The sequence below is a fragment of the Schistocerca serialis genome, chromosome 5, assembly GCF_023864345.2.
Source record: "Schistocerca serialis cubense isolate TAMUIC-IGC-003099 chromosome 5, iqSchSeri2.2, whole genome shotgun sequence".
NCBI classification, from domain to species: domain Eukaryota; kingdom Metazoa; phylum Arthropoda; class Insecta; order Orthoptera; family Acrididae; genus Schistocerca; species Schistocerca serialis.
Window position 1 is genome coordinate 471,580,597 of NC_064642.1, and position 20,783 is coordinate 471,601,379.

The window sequence follows — 20,783 nt, forward strand, 5'->3', positions numbered from 1 at the left end:
TGTGTGTGTGTGTGTGTCATTTAATTTTGATGAAAGCCTCATTGGCCAAAAGCTATATTTGTGGCAATCTTTTGGTTGTGCCTGTCTGCAACTCAGCATATTTCTGCTATATGGTGAGTGGCAACTTTCCTTTTCACAATATTGTTAAATTTAAATATATTTAAATAGTCGAATATAATAGAAGGAAACATTCCACGTGGGAAAAATATATCTAAAAACAAAGATGATGTAACTTACCAAACGAAAGTGTTGACATGTTGATAGACACACAAACACACACACAAAATTCAAGCTTTTGCAACCAGCGGTTGCTTCATCAGGAAAGAGGGAAGGAGAGGGCAAGACGAAAGGATGTGGGTTTTAAGGGAGAGGGTAAGGAGTCATTCCAATCCCGGGAGTGGAAAGACTTACCTTAGGGGGAAAAAAGGACAGGTATACACTCGCGCACACACACGCATATCCATCCGCACATATACAGACACAAGCAGACATTTGTAAAGGCAAAGAGTTCAGGCGGAGATGTCAGTCGAGGCAGAAGTACAGAGGCAAAGATGTTGTTGAATGACAGGTGAGGTATAAGCAGCGGCAACTTGAAATTAGCAGAGGTTGGGGCCTGGTGGGTAACGGAAAGAGAGGATATACTGAAGGGCAAGTTCCCATCTCCGGAGTTCTGGCAGGTTGGTGTTAGTGGCAAGTATCCAGATAACCCGGATGGTGTAACACTGTGCCAAGATGTGCTGGCCGTGCACCAAGGCATGTTTAGCCACAGGGTGATCCTCATTACCAATAAACACTGTCTGCCTGTGTTCATTCATGTGAATGGACTGTTTGTTGGTGGTCATTCCCACATAGAACGCTTCACAGTGTAGGCAGGTCAGTTGGTAAATCACGTGGGTGCTTTCACACGTGGCTCTGCCTTTGATCGTGTACACCTTCCGGGTTACAGGACTGGAGTAGGTGGTGGTGGGAGGGTGCATGGGACAGGTTTTACACCGGGGCGGTTACAAGGGTAGGGAAGGTGGTTTGGGGATTTCATAGGTATGAACCAAGAGGTTACGAAGGTTAGGTGGACGGTGGAAAGATACTCTTGGTGGAATGGATAGGATTTCATGATGGATGGATCTCATTTCAGGGCAGGATTTGAGGAAGTCGTATCCCTGCTGGAGAGCCACATTCAGAGTCTGATCCAGTCCCGGAAAGTATCCTGTCACAAGTGGGGTACTTTTGGGGTTCTTCTGTTTGAGGTTCTGGGTTTGAGGAAATGAGGAAGTGGCTCTGGTAATTTGCTTCTGAACCAGGTCGGGAGGGTAGTTGCGGGATGCGAAAGCTGTTTTCAGGTTGTTGGTGTAATGGTTCAGGGATTCCGGACTGGAGCAGATTCGTTTGCCACGAAGACATAGGCTGTAGGGAAGGGACCGTTTGATGTGGAATGGGTGGCAGCTGTCATAATAGAGGTACTGTTGCTTGTTGGTGGGTTTGATGTGGACGAATGTGTGAAGCTGGCCATTGGACAGATGGAGGTCAACGTCAAGGAAAGTGGCATGGGATTTGGAGTAGGAGCAGGTGAATCTGATGGAACCAAAGGAGTTGAGGTTGGAGAGGAAATTCTGGAGTTCTGCTTCACTGTGAGTCCAGATCATGAAGATGTCATCAATAAATCTGCACCAAACTTTTGGGTTGGCAGGCCTGGGTAACCAAGAAGGCTTCCTCTAGGCAACCCATGAATAGGTTGGCGTACGAGGGGGCCATCCTGGTACCCATGGCTGTTCCCTTTAATTGTTGGTATGTCTGGCCTTTGAAAGTGAAGAAGTTGTGAGTCAGGATGAAGCTGGCTAAGGTAATGAGGAAAGAGGTTTTAGGTAGGAAGGCAGGTGATCAGCGTGAAAGGAAGTGCTCCATCGCAGCGAGGTCCTGGACGTGCGGAGTATTTGTGTATAAGGAAGTGGCATCAATGGTTACAAGGATTGTTTCTGGTTACCCAGGCCTGCCAACCCAAAGTTTGGTACAGATTTATTGATGACATCTTCATGATCTGGACTCACAGTGAAGAACAACTCCAGAATTTCCTCTCCAACCTCAACTCCTTTGGTTCCATCAGATTCACCTGGTCCTACTCCAAATCCCACGCCACTTTCCTTGACATTGACCTCCATCTGTCCAATGGCCAGCTTCACACATTCGTCCACATCAAATCCACCAACAAGCTGCCACCCATTCCACATCAAACGGTCCCTTCCCTACAGCCTAGGTCTTCGTGGCAAACGAATCTGCTCCAGTACAGAATCCCTGAACCATTACACCAGCAACCTGAAAACAGCTTTCGCATCCCGCAACTACCCTCCCGACCTGGTACAGAAGCAAATTACCAGCACCACTTCCTCATCCCCTCAAACCCAGAACCTCAAACAGAAGAACCCCAAAAGTACCCCACTTGTGACAGGATACTTTCCGGGACTGGATCAGACTCTGAATGTGGCTCTTCAGCAGGGATATGACTTCCTCATATCCTGCCCTGAAATGAGATCCATCCTTCATGAAATCCTCCCCACTCCACCAAGAGTATCTTTCCACCGTCCACCTAACCTTCGTAACCTCTTGGTTCATACTTATGGAATCCCCAAACCACCTTCCCTACCCTCTGGCTCCTACCCTTGTCACTGCCCCCGGTGTAAAACCTGTCTCATGCACCCTCCCACCACCACCTACTCCAGTCCTGTAACCCGGAAGGTGTACACGATCAAAGGCAGAGCCACGTGTGAAAGCACCCACGTGATTTATCAACTGACCTGCCTACTCTGTGAAGCTTTCTATGTGGGAATGACCAGCAACAAACAGTCCATTCGCATGAATGGACACAGGCAGACAGTGTTTGTTGGTAATGAGGATCATCCTGTGGCTAAACCTGCCTTGGTGCACGGCCAGCACATCTTGGCACAGCTTGAATTTTGTGTGTGTGTGTTTGTGTTTGTTTGTGTGTCTATCAACATGCCAACACTTTCGTTTGGTAAGTTACAATATCTTTGTTTTTAGATATATTTAAATAGTTCATTTTATGTACCTAAAATTAATATATTCAGTTGAGTTACAGTTACTATCATTGTAAGTCATAAAACTATAGGCCACCACATTGCACCACACTCATATAATTTTGTGCGGGGCACCACTGCTTGCACGGCTTTATTTACACACAAGAACGGAGTTTAGTCATACCTGTTGAGATCATCCAACACAATCACGTTGTTGCGTTTCAACCTTTTTATGACTGTTTTTAATGAACAGCATCTACACCTTCACTGTGGGTAACAATCATTAGAACTAGTACAGATAACAGCAAAGTCTGTCTTTGTTTATTCTTGTTTCAAATAGCAGTTGATTCATGTGAGCCCTCTGGCTTCATGTAACCTAACTTACTCACTTCACTATCAATGCTTTTTGTTTCCTCAGCAAACGCCTCAGATGTGACTGTCACATGAATAATGACAAATGCTTTAATAACAAATGTGATTATGAAAATGTATAGTATAATTGGATAGATAATCCGAGTGGTGGCAAGAGAAAGATTAAAGAAATGTGCATACTATCAGAGTCAATGGCTCCCCCTCATGGCAGAAGGGTTGAAGGGGAAGGAAGGGGGATAAAGGAAATGAGATAGTGAGGTTTAGGAAATGAGGACCACTCAGAAAAATCGCCCAGAAGGCCAGGTCAAGGGTACATACCAGTTGGGATAAAAAGGAAGGATTGATTGTTGGGAACTCCACTGGACAAGTTTCAAAAACCTGAGAGCTTAAAGGTGGAAAATAGAGCAATAAGCAGGACAGAGATTACTGACAAAATAAAATGGAAGAGTTCATAAAAGCAGAAATCTAAGTACATTATACTTGGTAGAGGTGAGGACAGGCAAAAATAGAACAGGTCAGAAAATAAGAGGTACAGAAAAGCAAAAAGGAATGAAGAAAGTAGTTAGTGAAAAGAAATCCTGAGACCAAGGAAATTAAAGAACATAATTAATGTAAATTAAGACCAGTTGAGCAGCAAGAACCAAGGACATGTTTTAATACCAGTCCTCACCTGTGAAGTTCTAAGAAACTCGTGTCTGGGGGAAGAATCCAGAGGGTGTGTGTGGTGAAGCAGGCATTGAGGTCATGACTGTCATTTTGTAGAGCATGCTATGCAACAGGATATTGTGTCTTGCCAATATATGCCCTCTGTCTATATCCATTCATCCTAACTGAACTTAGTGGTAGAACGCCGAACAGTGTTCACACGAGAGCTGCCACATGACATGGGTATCCATTTGATAGTGTTTTTTGCCAATTACAGGGCTGGTTTAGGTGGTGATAGGAGGGTGCATAGGGCAAGTCTTACAGGGGATGGTCACAGTGTTAGGAGGCATAGGGTAGGAAAATTGGGGGGGGGGGGGGGGGGCAAAATGTCAGACAGCATGGACCTCATTTCAGGACACCAGTGTAGCAAGTCATAGGCTTGCCAAAGCAGCTGATTAATACATTCAATACCTGAGTGTTACTGAGTGGCAAGAGATGTACCCCTTAGCTTATTTTTTTGGAGGGGATCAGCAGTACCAGGATTGGATGTGATGGCCTGGGAAATCTGCTTTTGAACTGGGCTGGTGGGGTAATTAGTCCAGTGAAGGCTGAGGTGGAAGTGGTGGTGTACTGCTGTAGAGTCTGCATCCAAACAAATATCTTTGCCTTGAATGCCAAGGATGTATAGGAGGGAATGTTTGGCATGGAAAGGATGGCAACTGTCAAAATATAGGCACTGTTTTTTGGTGATTGGTTTAATGTGAACAGCAAAACTTTGTGACTTATAATTAGGAGTATGTGTTTAGAAATTCAAAAAACTTTAACAGGTCAGTCTCACCCTGATTCCATATGGTAAAGATCTCGTTATTGTATCTAAACCAAAGCAGAGACCAAAGGCCTACAAATCCCAGGAAACATTCTTCAAAGCGACACCTGAAAAGATTGGCACAGGAAGGAATCATCCTTGTTCCCATGGCTGTGCTCCCAAATTGTTTGTATGTCTGTCCCTCAGAGGTAAAGTAGTTGTTGCTAAGTATAAAGTTGATTAAGTTGGGCAAGAAGGATGTTGTAGGTCTGGAACCTGGTGGGTGCTGGTTGATGTAATGTTCAGCAGCAGACTGACCATGTACACAGCGTGTGTTGGCATAGAGGGAGGTGGGATCAGAGGTGACAAACAATGTATTTGATGGGTGTGGAGTGGCCACAGATTTCAGATGGAGGAGGGGAGTCTTTGTACTGTAGTCTGGAGGTGTTGATCAACTAAGGCAGATATAAGTTTGGTGGGTGCTTTGAAGCCACCAGCTTTGGGACAGCCAGTACGATTGGGTTTGTGAATCTCAGGAAGAAGGTAAAACATGGGAGTCTGTGGTTTGGGCAGCATAAGAAGTTCTGTGGATTGAATTGTTAATCCTTGTGAGGTTTTAAGGAGGGATGTAGGTCAGTTTATATTGCAGGGATGGGACTTTGGTGGCAGGTGGTGTATGAAGAGGTGCCAAACAGCTGGTACAGACACCCACTTACGAACTCCCATTGTTCAAGTACCACAGCGGTAGATCCCTTGTCTGCTGGGAGGATAATGATGGAGTCATCAATTTTTAGAAAATGAAGAGCCAGAAGTTTTGCAGAGGATAGGTTAGGGTCGTGTTGTACAGACATAAGGAAGGCCTGTGAGGCAATTGTGGATGTTAATAATTCTTGGAATGATTGTAAGGAGTTATTTTGAGGTTGTAGTGATGGATCAAGATGGAATTGTGGTTGGAACTGTTCAATGCAGGGTTCAGTCTCAGGTTTGCTTTTCAAAAGGTTTTGGGATTGGTTTGCAAAGTGATATTTCCTGTTTACATTACATGTGAAGGAACATAGGTCTTCACCAAGACAGCATTATTAAATACAAATTTAGGGCTGAAAGTGAGACCCTTGGAAAATACAGGTAATTCTGGAGGGAAGAGTACCTTAGATGACTGGCTGAGAATACTGTACTGTTGTGGCTGGTTCTTATGATCATGAATTATCGTTGTTCTGGGAGACAGTGGTGAAGGCTGGGGAATGTTAAGAAGGTTGGTGAGGGAGTTTGTAGAAGAGAAATGCTGGTTGATGCTGTGGTTATTTACAGAGCTATAAAGAGATAGGAAAGGAAACACATGCTGTTGCAGGGTATTATATGGTAGGATAGCTTTTTGAGGTGAAGTCTGGCCTGTTGTTGCAATTTGAAGTTGGCTTCATGGATGGTACCATCCAAGGACTCATCAGGAACAGATAACTGTATGATTTTGTAGAAATAGAGAAGTCATGTGGAGTGGAAATTGGCAGAAGTAAGTACGGTAGTTGCTGTATTTGTAATCTGTCAGTAATCTCTGTCATGCTTCTTGACCTATCTTCCACATTTAAGCTCTCAGGTTTTCAAGTCACGTCCATTGTACCCCAAAAAATCAGTCTTCCCATCTCATCTCGTCCAGTAGAGCTGCCCTTATCCAGAGTTGTGGGCAACTTTCCGAACTCTCAACCATTTCCTAAATCTTGCCAGTCCTTTTCCTTCATCCCTCTTCCTTCCCCTTCAACATTTCTGCCAGGAGGAGGAGCTGCTGACTCTGAAAGCTTGCACTTTTCTTTAACCTTTGGATGTGTTTTTTCCTGCTGCTGCTGCTTGGTGAGTGGTTTTTTTACCTATCCAATTTATGTTACATATTTTCAAAAATTGATTATTTTTGTTGATATAAAGGTGATTGAGTAAGCCTGTGTTGTGATTGGCACGTTTTTTGTTTGTAAAATATATTTATAGAATTTATTAAAGCCAAATTTTCTCCATATCACTCATAATAGATACTGAAAAAGTTTCCACAATAACATCTTCCAGCCTCAACAGCATCATAAATAAGCTATCTCATAGAACATAATTAATTATGAAGGATGACTACAGTGTGTAAGAAATGTTAACTAATTAGTGTAATAATATTTTACAAAGAAATAACATAATGTGGGTAATATACAGTTGATATTTTCTGCAGTGAAATTCCCCATTTTATTTTAATAATTACAATTAGAAATGTTTCCTACATATCTTCTTGTACATCAAGAATTCATAATGAATATTATTTCTCATTGTTACAGACTGATGCGCTCAGATGTTCTGGCATCAGCAATCTTATGTGATGTGAAAGAAACAGTGAAGGAAGCAACAGCAAAATTCAGAGACTGGATGAATAATGGCACACACATCCCTCCCAATCTAAGAGAAGTTGTCTATGTTGCAGGTTGTTATTCAAAATCTGAATATCTTAACATAATAAAAACTCACAAATCTTTTCTCTTTTTAGTAATCAAGCTTGTCTTGCAGAGTAATAATAAGTGTCTTTTAATATAAATCTGTGGTATGTGCACCATTCAGAAGTACATCTTGTATCGGGTACACTGAGATTCGTGACGGAGTGCAGCAACTAGCCACAAACTAGTTTTAGCTTAATTTATTCAAAAAGTACTTTTTGAGTAAAGTAACCAAAAACCAATTGGTGGCTGGTTGCTGTACACCATCAACAATTTGTCACTTCATAGCCATGTTCTCCACCTATGTTTTTGACAATTTTGTTTTGCATTGAGATTCTATTGTATATTTTTTTCTCCTAATAAACGAGCCATGATCTTTTTGTACTACTGCCTATGTTTCATACGTGTTCCAGCTTAAATTTCTGCAATTTACCTCTTATTTTAGTTTTTATTTTATTTTATAATACTGACAAATATTTACACTTAACATGGATAAAAAAACATATGATGTTGCAGTAATATGATAAGATCTCTTTTTTCTGTGATCAGTATGGTGTGATAATTATTTTTACATTATTATAGAAGTGTTATTACTTAGCTTCTGCAGCTGCTTTGTAAACTGTCCAAATTTTAGTTCACTGGAAAGATGAGATGAAACCCCCATTGCACTAACTTCCCATGAAAAGTTCTTCTCTACTGCATTGTTGAGCTGCTTAAGCATCAGATGCAGTATGCATGATGAATTGTCTCAAAAACCTAAGGCATGACATTTTTTTCTCGAGGCGGAAAGTGTGACAGGTACTTAAAATTAATTTGTGTGGGGTTGGGGCAGGAGGAGAGCATTGTGTTCATATAAGAAGACTAATGTAGCACTGCAGACGGAATTTGTAATAATTTTTCATATTACATATAGCATTCAGTGGTGTGTTTTTTGACTGTGAACACAATCTCTTCACCTCTTCACCTTCATTTATATTTTGCAAATTATTTTAAAGTATGCAGCAAAGAGTCAGGTGGCAGCCACCAACCGGACAGCATTAGCAGAGAAGTAACTGATTTTGTGACATTTTACAAGCTCCTAACCAGGAGTGAATTGTGTTCATTACAGTTTGCAGTAAAGTTCAGTTAGTTTAGTGTTTAGTGTATAGTTTCCCACCATCTTTAATACGGATGGAGACTGTGATTGCTGTGTACCGATGCACAGCTCCAGGCTGTGTCGGCTTCAGTTACACGGCTCAAGACTTCAGTGGATGGACATGACTGTTGTGAACCAGCTGTGGGGATCCAACAAATGTCCAGCAAGACCTAAGAGCCCACAAATCAGTCTGTACCAGTGGCCAACCCAGTTACTGCTCACATTGAGGTTCACCTCTCACCTGTGTTCAGCCCAGTCACTGCTCACATTGAGGTTGACTCCTTATCTGTGGTCAAATGGGAAGCCACCTCAGGGCATGACAAGCTGCAAAAGTCTTCTCAGGGGACCGACTGTAAGGCCTCCCCAGTTAGTCTGACAGACAGGTTTCAGGTGCTAAGTGTGACAGACAATGTCCCTCAGCCAGATGCAGTCGCCTGCCCTAACTCATAGAAGCCTCTCAAACTACAAGATCCAGGCAGTCACAGAAGATGGGATTATTGGTAGTTGGGAGCTCCAATGTTACGTGTGTTATGGGTCCCCTGAGGGACATGGCTGCCAAGGAGGAGAAGAAAGCCAGTGTCAAATTGGTGTGCATCACACCAGATGTGGAACAGATCCTTCCAGGTGCCATGGAGAGCACAGGTTGCAGCCAACTGCAGGTGGTTCCTTATATCAGTACCAATTAAGTGTGTTGCTTTGGATTGGAAGAGATTTTCTCTGATTTTTGTGGCTACCTGAGGTTATAAAGGCTGATAGTCTTGCTTGTGAGATGAAAGCAGAGTTCACTGTTTGCAGCATAGTCGACAGGCCTGATTGCAGACCTCTAGTACAAAGCCTATTGGAGGGCCTGAATCAAAGGCTCAGTTGGTTCTGTGACCATGTAGGGCTGCAGATTCCTTGACTTGCACCATAGGATTGTGGGGTTTTGGATTTCGTTAAATAGGTCAGGAGTCCATTATACACAGGAGGTGGCTACATATGTGATCTGTGTGACATGGACTGAGCAGTTTTTAGGTTAGAGGGTCTCAGGGAAACACAGCAAGTTCTTCAATCTCAAAGGGTGCAGGTAAAATATGCAAAGAATGTAGATACAGGAACCATTGGTATACAGTTGTAAATTGTCGTAGCTGTGTTGGGGAAGTACTAGAGCTCCAAGTGCTAATAGAAAGCACTGATGCTCAAATTGTTATAGGCACTGAAAGCTGGCTAAAGCCGGAGATAGGATCAACCAAAATTTTTGCGAAGAACCTAATGGTGCTCTAAAAGGATAGGCTAAACACAGTTGGTGGTGGCATGTTTATTGCTGTTAAAGGTAGTTTAGCTTGTCACAAAATTAAAGTAGATAATTCCTGTGAGTTGGAATGAGCAGAGGTCATTCTTTGCAACTGGAATAAAATAATAATTGGATCCTTTTACTGACCTCCCAATTCATAAGATACAATTGCTGAAAGGTTCAAAGGAAACTTGAGTTTGATTTCAAGCACATACCATAACTCCCAAATCCACCACCACCAAAACAAAAAGAAAAATATATCTATTTAAAAAAGCAAATAAAAAGTCACTTGACACGTTTCTGAGACACAGTCTCCACTCCTTCCAAATTAAGAATGTAAGTGTAGACCAGATGTGGCTTGAATTCAGAGAAATAGTATTGACAGCAGTTGAGAGACGTATACCAAATAAATTTAAAAAAAATGGAGCCGATCCCCCATGGTTCACAAAAAAAGACAGAACACTGCTGCAGAACAATGAAAAAAGCTTGCCAAATTCACACAAATGCAAAATCCCCAAGATTGCCAATATTTTACAGAAGCTCAAAATTTAGCTTGGACTTCAATGCAAAATGCTTATAATAATTTCCACAATGCAATTCAGTCTTGAAACCTGGCAGAAAATCCAAAGAGAGTTTGGTCATATGTAAAGTATTCTAGTGGTAAGACACAATCACTGCATTCTATGCACGATAACAGTGGAAATACTATCAGTGACAGTGCTGCTAAAACAGAGTTACTAAACACAGCCTTCTGAAATGGTTTCACCACTGAAGATGAAGTAAATGTAACTTAGAAGTAGATATCCTCAGAGTAGCGAAGCAACTTAAACCACTTAATAAAAGCAAATCTTCGAGTCCGGAATGTATACCAGTTAGGTTCCTTTCAGTGTGTGCTGATGCATTAGCTTCATACTTAACAATCGTAATGACCGCTCTCTTGCCAAAAGATCTGTATCCAATGACTGGAAAGGTCACACCAGTATTCAAGAAAGGCAATAGCAGGAATCCACTAAGTTACAGCTCCGTATCATTTTGTTCGAACATTGTGAATTACCTCAAAGAGAACAGTCTATTGACATGCAGTCAACAGATTTAGAAGACATTGTTCTTGTGAAATACAACTGGCTCATTACTCACACAAATTGTTGAATGCTGTCGATGGGGGATTTGAAATTGATTCTTTATTTCTAAATTTCAACACCGCACCTCACAAACAACTTGTAATGAAATTACATGCTTATGGAATATTGTCTCAGTTATATGACTGGGTTAATGATCTCCTGTCAGGGAGGTCACAGTTCATAATAATTGACAGAAAGTACTCCAGTAAGACAGACATGATGTCTTGCATTCTCCAAGGTAGTGTTACGAGCCCTCTGCTGTTCCTTATCTTTATAAACGATGTAGGAAACAATCTGAGCAGCCAGGGTCTGCAGATGATGCTGTCATTTATCATCTAGAAGAGCCATCAGAAGAAGAAAAATTGCAAAACAATATAAAAAAAGATATCTGTACGGTACGAAAATTGGCAAGTTACCCTAAAGAATGAAAAGTGTGAGGTCATCCACATGAATACAAAAGGAATCCTTTAACTTCAGTTACACAATAAATCAAATGCAGACACTAAATGCATCAATCTCCACTTAAATACATTTTTAAACCCTAATAAATCATGATACAGAAATGCCACTGTTCCAGTTCTATGTCCAACAGCAACTGAATACTTTGTTTCTTCCTGGGAAGTACAGCAATGAACCAGTGAGAATCATATCATGTTACTGAGCTCAGGTAAATCAGAATACACAGTCAATGCATGATTGCTAGAAGTATATTGTGAAATCGATTACAGCAGATGCAGAGTAGATGACTAGAGATAGACATTGCCATTTGGTTCAGTAATGTAAACATACAAAAATAATAATTGTTGGGTTCAAATTAATGATATGAATATAATAGAGGGAAACATTCCACGTGGGAAAAATATATCTAAAAACAAAGATGATGTGACTTACCCAACGAAAACGCTGGCAGGTCGACAGACACACAAACAAACACAAACATACACACAAAATTCAAGTTTTCGCAACCAACGGTTGCTTCATCAGGAAAGAGGGAAGGAGAGGGAAAGACGAAAGGATGTGCGTTTTAAGGGAGAGGGTAAGGATCCATTCCAATCCCGGGAGCGGAAAGACTTACCTTAGGGGGAAAAAAGGACAGGTACATACTCGCACACACTCTCACATATCCATCCGCACATACACAGACGCAAGCAGACATTTGTAATTACAATTTTTTCCCCCTAAGGTAAGTCTTTCTGCTCCCAGGATTGGAATGGCTCCTTACCCTCTCCCTTAAAACCCACATCCTTTCGTCTTTCCCTCTCCTTCCCTCTTTCCTTATGAAGCAACCGTTGGTTGCGAAAGCTTGAATTTTGTGTGTATGTTTGTGTTTGTTTGTGTGTCTATCAACCTGCCAGCGCTTTCGTTGGGTAAGTCACATCATCTTTGTTTTTAGATACAAAAAATAATAAATGTGATAGCTGAATCTCTCGTATAAATATGGCTGCACTATACAACTCACTTCAAACAAGAAACATAACTCAAAATAATACCTCATAAGATAGCCATTGTTTGTCAAAAAATGATACCATGTGTTGACTCCATTGTTGCTCCAAGAATTGTAAAGAGGTTCTGTCTCACCGTGCATAATACTGGTCTTTATAGAAGATAGACTTTTTTGCCTTGGGAATTTCTTAGTAAATATGTTGATTTCTTTCAATCCTAGTGATCGAGCCTTGCACTTCCGTGCATATGTCATCTTTCTTCCTTCTGTATATTGAGCCACAAATAAATCTCTGCTAGCATATAAAATGAGCATGTGATTCACTAATAGATAATGTTACTTTATTTTTGTCTAGGGATAAAATATGGTGGTGTAAAGGAATGGCAATATTGTTGGCACAAATACAACAGTACTGGAGTGCCAAGTGAGAGAAAGCTGCTGCTAAAGGCCCTAGGTGTCGCATCAGATCCATGGATTTTACAAAGGTATTTGTCTTAATCGTTGATTTTTCCATGCAACTGAATTCCAGTAAATTAAACCAATTACAAATAGTTCTGTCACTTCTACTCTAGTCAGCAGCTCAGTCACAAATACATGACATTTGCAACCAAGAAATTTTTTAATTTGTTAGCAATCAGTATGAGCTTCCTGACTAATTATTCAGCCTGGATTGTTGCTCAATTTACACCATGAAGCTTTATAATCATTATTCCAACCCTTACATCAACTGATGAGGATAGGGATAAGAAATTTCTGCATCATAATGTTTTTCACATTCATGAATAGTTTTGCTATCATTGTAAGGAAATAATTTTCAATGCTGTGTGACTGTAGAAAACACACACATACACGAGAGAGAGAGAGAGAGAGAGAGAGAGAGAGAGAGAGAGAGAGGGGGGGGGGCTGATTTAATGTACTTTTATCAGTACTATGGGCCTTTAGTCAGTTTTTTTATGATTACTCTGGATCATCACTGTAGTCTAGAGGTAGCAACATTGATCACCTGATCCTTAGTTCCACATTTCATCCCAGCCACTGCTTAGATTGAATCAAAATCATCAGCTATGGTGGTCAAAGATTTTGGTATGAGTCCTTCTCTTTTTTCAAAAAGCTTGTCAAAAGAGAGCAGAGGAGCAGGCACCTTCTTGTCCTTCAGTTAAAGGTGGAAGACTCATCAGTAATCAACAGCATGAGGATGCAGAAGGCAATGGGAACCACTGCATTAAAGACACATTAAGTGTATCCACAAGAAATGCAGTCTGTAATTGAAAAAATGTTGTCTTGACACTGACAGAAGGTTCTGGCTTAGTTCCACATTCAAATTTCTGGGAAGGAATTGCGAAGTAGGTGGTGACCTTGAAAAAAGATTGAAAAAACCAATGAAAGGGTAACATTCTGTGAGTCAGAACATGGAAAGGCATTCGTCTGAATGTGAGAAGCATGCTAGGGGATCTAGCTCCATCTAGGTGCAATAGAAGTGAAAAAAAGATAAGCATTCCTGGGTAAATGAACATAATTTCAACAGCAGAAGACAGGAGTAGGATTCATTGTAAATAGTATAGTAGGATACAGAATGAGTTATTGTGAATGGTTCAGATATAAGATTATCATCATCGAAACTGAAACCAAACCAGTGCTAACAGCTACAGTTCAGATATACATGCTGACATCACAAGCCGATTATGACAAGATATACAATATGAAGGAACTTAGTAGGTCATTAGTAACTCATGAAAGATTGAAATGGTATGGTACAGGATGAAATGGAAAGTACAGTTATGGAAGAATATGTGCTTGGAAGTAAAAACGAGACCAGAAACACTTTTTGAGTTCTGCAATAAATTTCAGCTAGAAAATCAGATAGAGTAAAAGTCCAATATAAAGCAACAGTCAGGGGACATTCTTTACTCCTGTATTACAGTTTAACCACAGTAATCTGAGAGTTAGTTATGCAATAATAAACTACACATGGAAAGTTTGGAAAAGAAAATAATGAGATGTTGTACTGTACCTACTATTTATTGGACAGCATTGAAATTTAGAGAACATTATAAGTGTAACATTTAAAAAGCATACCAAAAACAGCAATTTGATAAACTTCACTCAAACTGCTATCAAACAGTGTTGCTACAGTAGTTCCACATAAATTGTTGTATTGCACTATGATATCTAAAATACATGACTATCTACAGCGTGCTCCGCACACTACTTTTCTTTCATTTTTCCACCAATTTGGAGCAGTCTGTTAGCTTTTTTTGCCCATTTCACACTTCTCCTTTTGTGTGTGTTTTATTATGTTCTTCATGTGCAAAATCTGAATGTGGCTGGGTTCACTTTGCCTTTTCATGCATGTAATCACTTTATTTGTATGATCCAGTCTTCCCACATGAACTGTGAAAATCTTGTATACTTTCTTCTTCTTCTTCTTCTTCTTCTTCTTCTTCTTTGACTGCTGATTGGTTACAAAACATAAATGTGATTAACCATTATCTTTCATTTAAAATGTGATGTAATTTTTTATGTACATGTTAGCCATCCCCCTGTCTCTGTCTCACATTCACCATAAGTGGAACACGTTATTATTTGAATAGAATCTTACCCTGTAAAATTTGTTGTCATAATATGAGAGAGAGTTTTCACATTTCCTGTTCACAGATTCTTAATCCAGTCACTGGATCGTAATCTTGTTAGACCACAAGACATCAAGGTCGTTCTGGCAGTAGTTGCTGCCAACCCTGAAGGAAGGCTTCTAGCATGGCGCCATCTCAAGGCACACTGGGATCTCATGAGAGCTACATTTGGCAATGGCACATTCACATTAGGCAGCCTAATATCGGCAGTGACTTCACATTTTGCAACGGAGTATGACTATCAAGAGGTGAGAAAAACTTCGGCACTCTTAATCAAATTCTATGCAGACAATGGCAAAGATAATATCTGAGTTCACTGTATAACTTCCTCATACAGAAACAAACGGCTCCATATGCAGAAATAGTGCATTATCCCAAACTTCAACTGATATTACACACATTACATTATGTAAAAAAGTCAATGCAATTAGGAAGTTCAGTAGTAAATGAACAATAATAATACATAGTTTTTGTATTCAGCCAGAATGATCTCAATTGTTTCCGTTCCATTATAGTCTTCGCCTAGATGCATTTTCTAAAATGATAATTATGATCCACAGGTCATTGGTGTTGCAGCAAATCTTTCTTCAAATACCTTTTCACATTAATTTCTTTTATTAATTGATGTTGAAAATTATATGCATGTTAGAATGTGTTATTGACAATTCTGCACATCTCGTATTGGTTACATCCACTGTCCATGACATCTCACAAAGATGCATCTGCCAAAACTGGCACCATAACTAAGAGAATAGATAAAATTGGCTGATTTAGTGACTGATCTAATTTTATAATTTACTGACTTTTTGGCATTCATAATATGTTGTTTTTTATAAGCATTCAGTGATAAATCATCATTATAAAATTTGCTTCATAATATTCGTGTATGATTTTTGTGAGATATTAATTTGACACTCTTCTCCCAGTTATGATTCATTCTCTTTTCCTTTCTCTCTCAGCGACACCACTTTCTCTTCACTTACAGCCATTAACTGTGTTTTATCATGTACCCTCTGTGATTCTCTCTTCCATTCCCCTTTCTCATGCCTGTTGCTGCCATCATTTGTAATTAAAACCTATCTTTCCACAATTTCTGTTTATTGTTGTACTTACCACTTATTATTATTATTATTATTATTATTATTATCATCTAGTATTTTGCCTAGTGGCAGGTCCATGTCTTCGTATGGAGAATTTCTGGTTCCACTGTTCCCTGTCTTTAGCTTCTTCCTTCAGTCTGTTGTATCTCCTTCCATCTTTCATGTCATCCAGATGTTGAATTCTTCTTCTTCTTCTTCTTCTTCTTCTTCTTCTTCTTCTTCTTCCTCGTCCTGCGTTTCCTCTGAGTTTCCCTTCGATGACATCATGTATGAGTCCCTTGTGTCTAAGTACATGTCCAATCCAGTTGGCCTCTCTCTGAAGAATTGTACACAGAATACTTCTCTTCTCTCCTACTCTTCGCAGTACATCATCAGTACATATTCGATCTGTCCACTTGATCTTTCCCATTCTCCTCCAGCACCACATTTTAAAGTTCTCTAAGTATTTTTTTTCCCCTTCTTTCTCATGGTCCATGTCTCTGCTCCATACAGTGCAATGCTCCAAATGTAGCACTTTTATCAGTTTTTTCCTCAATGCCAAACTCAACTAGCTGGTCAGCAGAGTCCTCTTCTTGTTGAAAACAGCTTTGGCCATGGCGATTCGTGCTTGAATTTCATTGGTGATAAAACTTCCCAGGTACTTGAACTGATTCACATTTTCCAGTTCCCGATTGTCAACAGTTATCTTCAAGTGTTTCTCATGTTTTGATATGCGCATCACTTTTGCTTTTTTGATGTTGATTTCCATGCCGTATTTTCTTCCCGTTTCCACCAAATTGTTCATGTCCTGCAGCTTGCCAGGTTAAATAAATCAAAAAATAAATAAATCACTAAATATAATAGAGGGAACCATTCCGCGTGGGAAAAATTTATCAAAAAACAAAGATGATGTGGCTTACCAAACGAAAGCACTGGCAGGTCGAAAGACACACAAACAAACACAAACATACACACAAAATTCAAGCTTTCGCAACAAACTGTTGCCTCATCAAGAGAGAGGGAAGGAGAGGGAAAGACGAAAGGATGTGGGTTTTAAGGGAGAGGGTAAGGACTCATTCCAATCCCGGGAACGGAAAGACTTACCTTAGGGGGAAAAAAGAACGAGTATATACTCTCTCTCTCTCTCTCTCTCTCACACACACACACACACACACACACACACACACACACACACACACACATCCATCCACACATATACAGACACAAGCAGACATATTTAAAGACAAAGAGTTTGGGCAGAGATGTCAGTCGAGGCGGAAGTGCAGAGGCAAAGATGTTGTTGAATGACAGGTGAGGTATGAGTGGCAGCAACTTGAAATTAGTGGAGATTTAGGCCTGGTGGGTAACGGGAAGAGAGGATATATTGAAGAGCAAGTTCCCATCTCTGGAGTTTGGATAGGTTGGTGTTGGTGGGAAGTATCCAGATAATCCGGACGGTGAAACACTGTGCCAAGATGTGCTGGCCATGCACCAAGGCATGTTTAGCCACAGGGTGATCCTCATTACCAACAAACACTGTCTGCCTGTGTCCATTCATGCGAATGGACAGTTTGTTGCTGGTCATTCCCACATAGAATGCATCACAGTGTAGGCAGGTCAGTTGGTAAATCAAGTGGGTGCTTTCACACGTGGCTCTGCCTTTGATCGTGTACACCTTCCGGGTTACAGGACTGGAGTAGGTGGTGGTTGGAGGGTGCATGGGACAGGTTTTATACCGGGGGCGGTTACAAGGGTAGGAGCCAGAGGGTAGGGAAGGTGGTTTGGGGATTTCATAGGGATGAACTAACAGGTTACTAAGGTTAGGTGGACGGCGGAAAGACACTCTTGGTGGAGTAGGGAGGATTTCATGAAGGATGGATCTCATTTCAGGGCAGGATTTGAGGAAGTCGTATCCCTGCTGGAGAGCCACATTCAGAGTCTGGTCCAGTCCCGGAAAGTATCCTGTCACAAGTGGGGCACTTTTGTGGTTCTTCTGTGGGAGGTTCTGGGTTTGAGGGGATGAGGAAGTGGCTCTGGTTATTTGCTTCTGTAACAGGTCGGGAGGGTAGTTACGGGATGCGAAAGCTGTTGTCAGTTTGTTGGTGTAATGGTTCAGGGATTGCGGACTGGAGCTGATTCCTTTGCCACAAAGACCTAGGCTGTAAGGAAGGGACCGTTTGATGTGGAATGGGTGGCAGCTGTCATAATGCAGGTACTGTTGCTTGTTAGTGGGTTTGATGTGGACGGACGTGTGAAGCTGGCCATTGGACAGATGGAGGTCAACGTCAAGGAAAGTGGGGTGGGATTTGGAGTAGGACCAGGTGAATCTGATGGAACCAAAGGAGTTGAGGTTGGAGAGGAAATTCTGGAGTTCTTCTTCACTGTGAGTCCAGATCATGAAGATGTCATCAATAAATCTGCACCAAACTTAGGGTTGGCAGGCCTGGGTAACCAAGAAGGCTTCCTCTAGGCAACCCATGAATAGGTTGGCGTACGAGGGGGCCATCCTGGTACCCACGGCTGTTCCCTTTAATTGTTGGTATGTCTGGCCTTCAAAAGTGAAGAAGTTGTGGGTCAGGATGAAGCTGGCTAAGGTAATGAGGAAAGAGGTTTTAGGTAGGGTGGCAGGTGATCGGCGTGAAAGGAAATGCTCCATCACAGCGAGGCCCTGGACGTGCGGAATATTTGTGTATAAGGAAGTGGCATCGATGGTTACAAGGATGGTTTCCGGGGGTAACAGATTGGGTAAGGATTTCAGGCGTTCGAGAAAGTGGTTGGTGTCTTTGATGAAGGATGGGAGACTGCATGTAATGGGTTTAAGGCGTTGATCTACGTAGGCAGAGATACGTTCTGTGGGGGCTTGGTAACCAGCTACAGTGGGGCGGCCGGGATGATTGGGTTTGTGAATTTTAGGAAGAAGGTAGAAGGTAGGGGTGCGGGGTGTCGGTGGGGTCAGGAGGTTGATGGAGTCAGGTGAAAGGTTTTGCAGGGGGCCTAAGGTTCTGAGGATTCCTTGAAGCTCCGCCTGGACATCGGGAATGGGATTGGCTTGGCAAACTTTGTATGTGGTGTTGTCTGAAAGCTGACGCAGTCCCTCAGCCACATACTCCCGACGATCAAGTACCACGGTCGTCGAACCCTTGTCCGCCGGAAGAATGACGATGGATCGGTCAGCCTTCAGATCACGGATAGCCTGGGCTTCAACAGTGGTGATGTTGGGAGTAGGATTAAGGTTTTTTAAGAAGGATTGAGATGCAAGGCTGGAAGTCAGAAATTCCTTTAAGGTTTGGAGACGGTGATTTTGAGGAAGAGGATGTGGGTCCCGCTGTGACGGAGGATGGAACTGTTCCAGGCATCCATCAGATTCACCTGGTCCTACTCCAAATCCCACGCCACTTTCCTTGACGTTGACCTCCATCTGTCCAATGGCCAGCTTCACACGTCCGTCCACATCAAACCCACCAACAAGCAACAGTACCTGCATTATGACAGCTGCCACCCATTCCACATCAAACGGTCCCTTCCCTACAGCCTAGGTCTTTGTGGCAAACGAATCTGCTCCAGTCCGGAATCCCTGAACCTTTACACCAACAAACTGACAACAGCTTTCGCATCCCGCAACTACCCTCCCGACCTGGTACAGAAGCAAATAGCCAGAGCCATTTCCTCATCCCCTCAAACCCAGAACCTCCCACAGAAGAACCACAAAAGTGCCCCACTTGTGACAGGATACTTTCCGGGACTGGACCAGACTCTGAATGTGGCTCTCCAGCAGGGATACGACTTCCTCAAATCCTGCCCTGAAATGAGATCCATCCTTCATGAAATCCTCCCCACTCCACCAAGAGTGTCTTTCCGCCGTTCACCTAACCTTCGTAACCTGTTAGTTCATCCCTATGAAATCCCCAAACCACCTTCCCTACCCTCTGGCTCCTATCCTTGTAACCGCCCCCGGTGTAAAACCTGTCCCATGCACCCTCCAACCACCACCTACTCCAGTCCTCATTGGTAATGAGGATCACCCTGTGGCTAAACATGCCTTGGTACACGGCCAGCACATCTTGGCACAGTGTTACACCGTCCGGGTTATCTGGATACTTCCCACCAACACCAACCTATCCAAACTCCGGAGATGGGAACTTGCTCTTCAATATATCCTCTCTTCCCGTTACCCACCAGGCCTAAATCTCCGCTAATTTCAAGTTGCCGCCACTCATACTTCACCTGTCATTCAACAACATCTTTGCCTCTGCACTTCCGCCTTAACTGACATCTCTGCCCAAACTCTTTGTATTTAAATATTTCTGCTTGTGTCTGTATATGTGTGGATGGATATTTGTGTGTGTGCGAGTATATACCCGTCCTTTTTTCCCCCTAAGGTAAGTCTTTCCGCTCCTTGGATTGGAATGACTCCTTACCCTCTCCCTTAAAACCCACATCCTTTTGTCTTTCCCTCTCCTTCCCTCTTTGCTGATGAGGCAACAGTTTGTTGCGAAAGCTTGAATTTTGTGTGTATGTTTGTGTTTGTTTGTGTGTCTCTCGACCTGCCAGCGCTTTCTACATCTACATCTACATTGATACTCCGCAAGCCACCCAACGGTGTTCGTTTGGTAAGTCACATCATCTTTGTTTTTGATAAATCACTAAATAAATAGATAAAATATGTATCAACAAAAATAATCAATGTTTGAAAATATAACGTAGATAAATAAAAAAATCTATTCACCAAATTCCAGCAGGAGAAAACACAATTAAAAGATACAGAAATACACAAACTCGTGGAACCAGTGGCTCCGTCTT

At 41.8% G+C, this 20,783-nt stretch overlaps 1 protein-coding gene across 4 annotated transcripts in view; it reads left to right on the forward strand.

The window, feature by feature from the left end:
• The window catches only part of LOC126480848 (glutamyl aminopeptidase-like), a 282,827-nt gene that overhangs the window by 236,760 nt on the left and 25,284 nt on the right, over window positions 1–20,783 (forward strand). For all 4 annotated transcript variants that reach the window (XM_050104204.1, XM_050104205.1, XM_050104207.1 and 1 more), the window contains 3 exons: window positions 7,152–7,294; window positions 12,630–12,759; window positions 14,930–15,152. In XM_050104204.1, coding sequence (XP_049960161.1) covers window positions 7,152–7,294; window positions 12,630–12,759; window positions 14,930–15,152 — 496 coding nt within the window. The remainder of the gene's footprint in view (window positions 1–7,151; window positions 7,295–12,629; window positions 12,760–14,929; window positions 15,153–20,783) is intronic.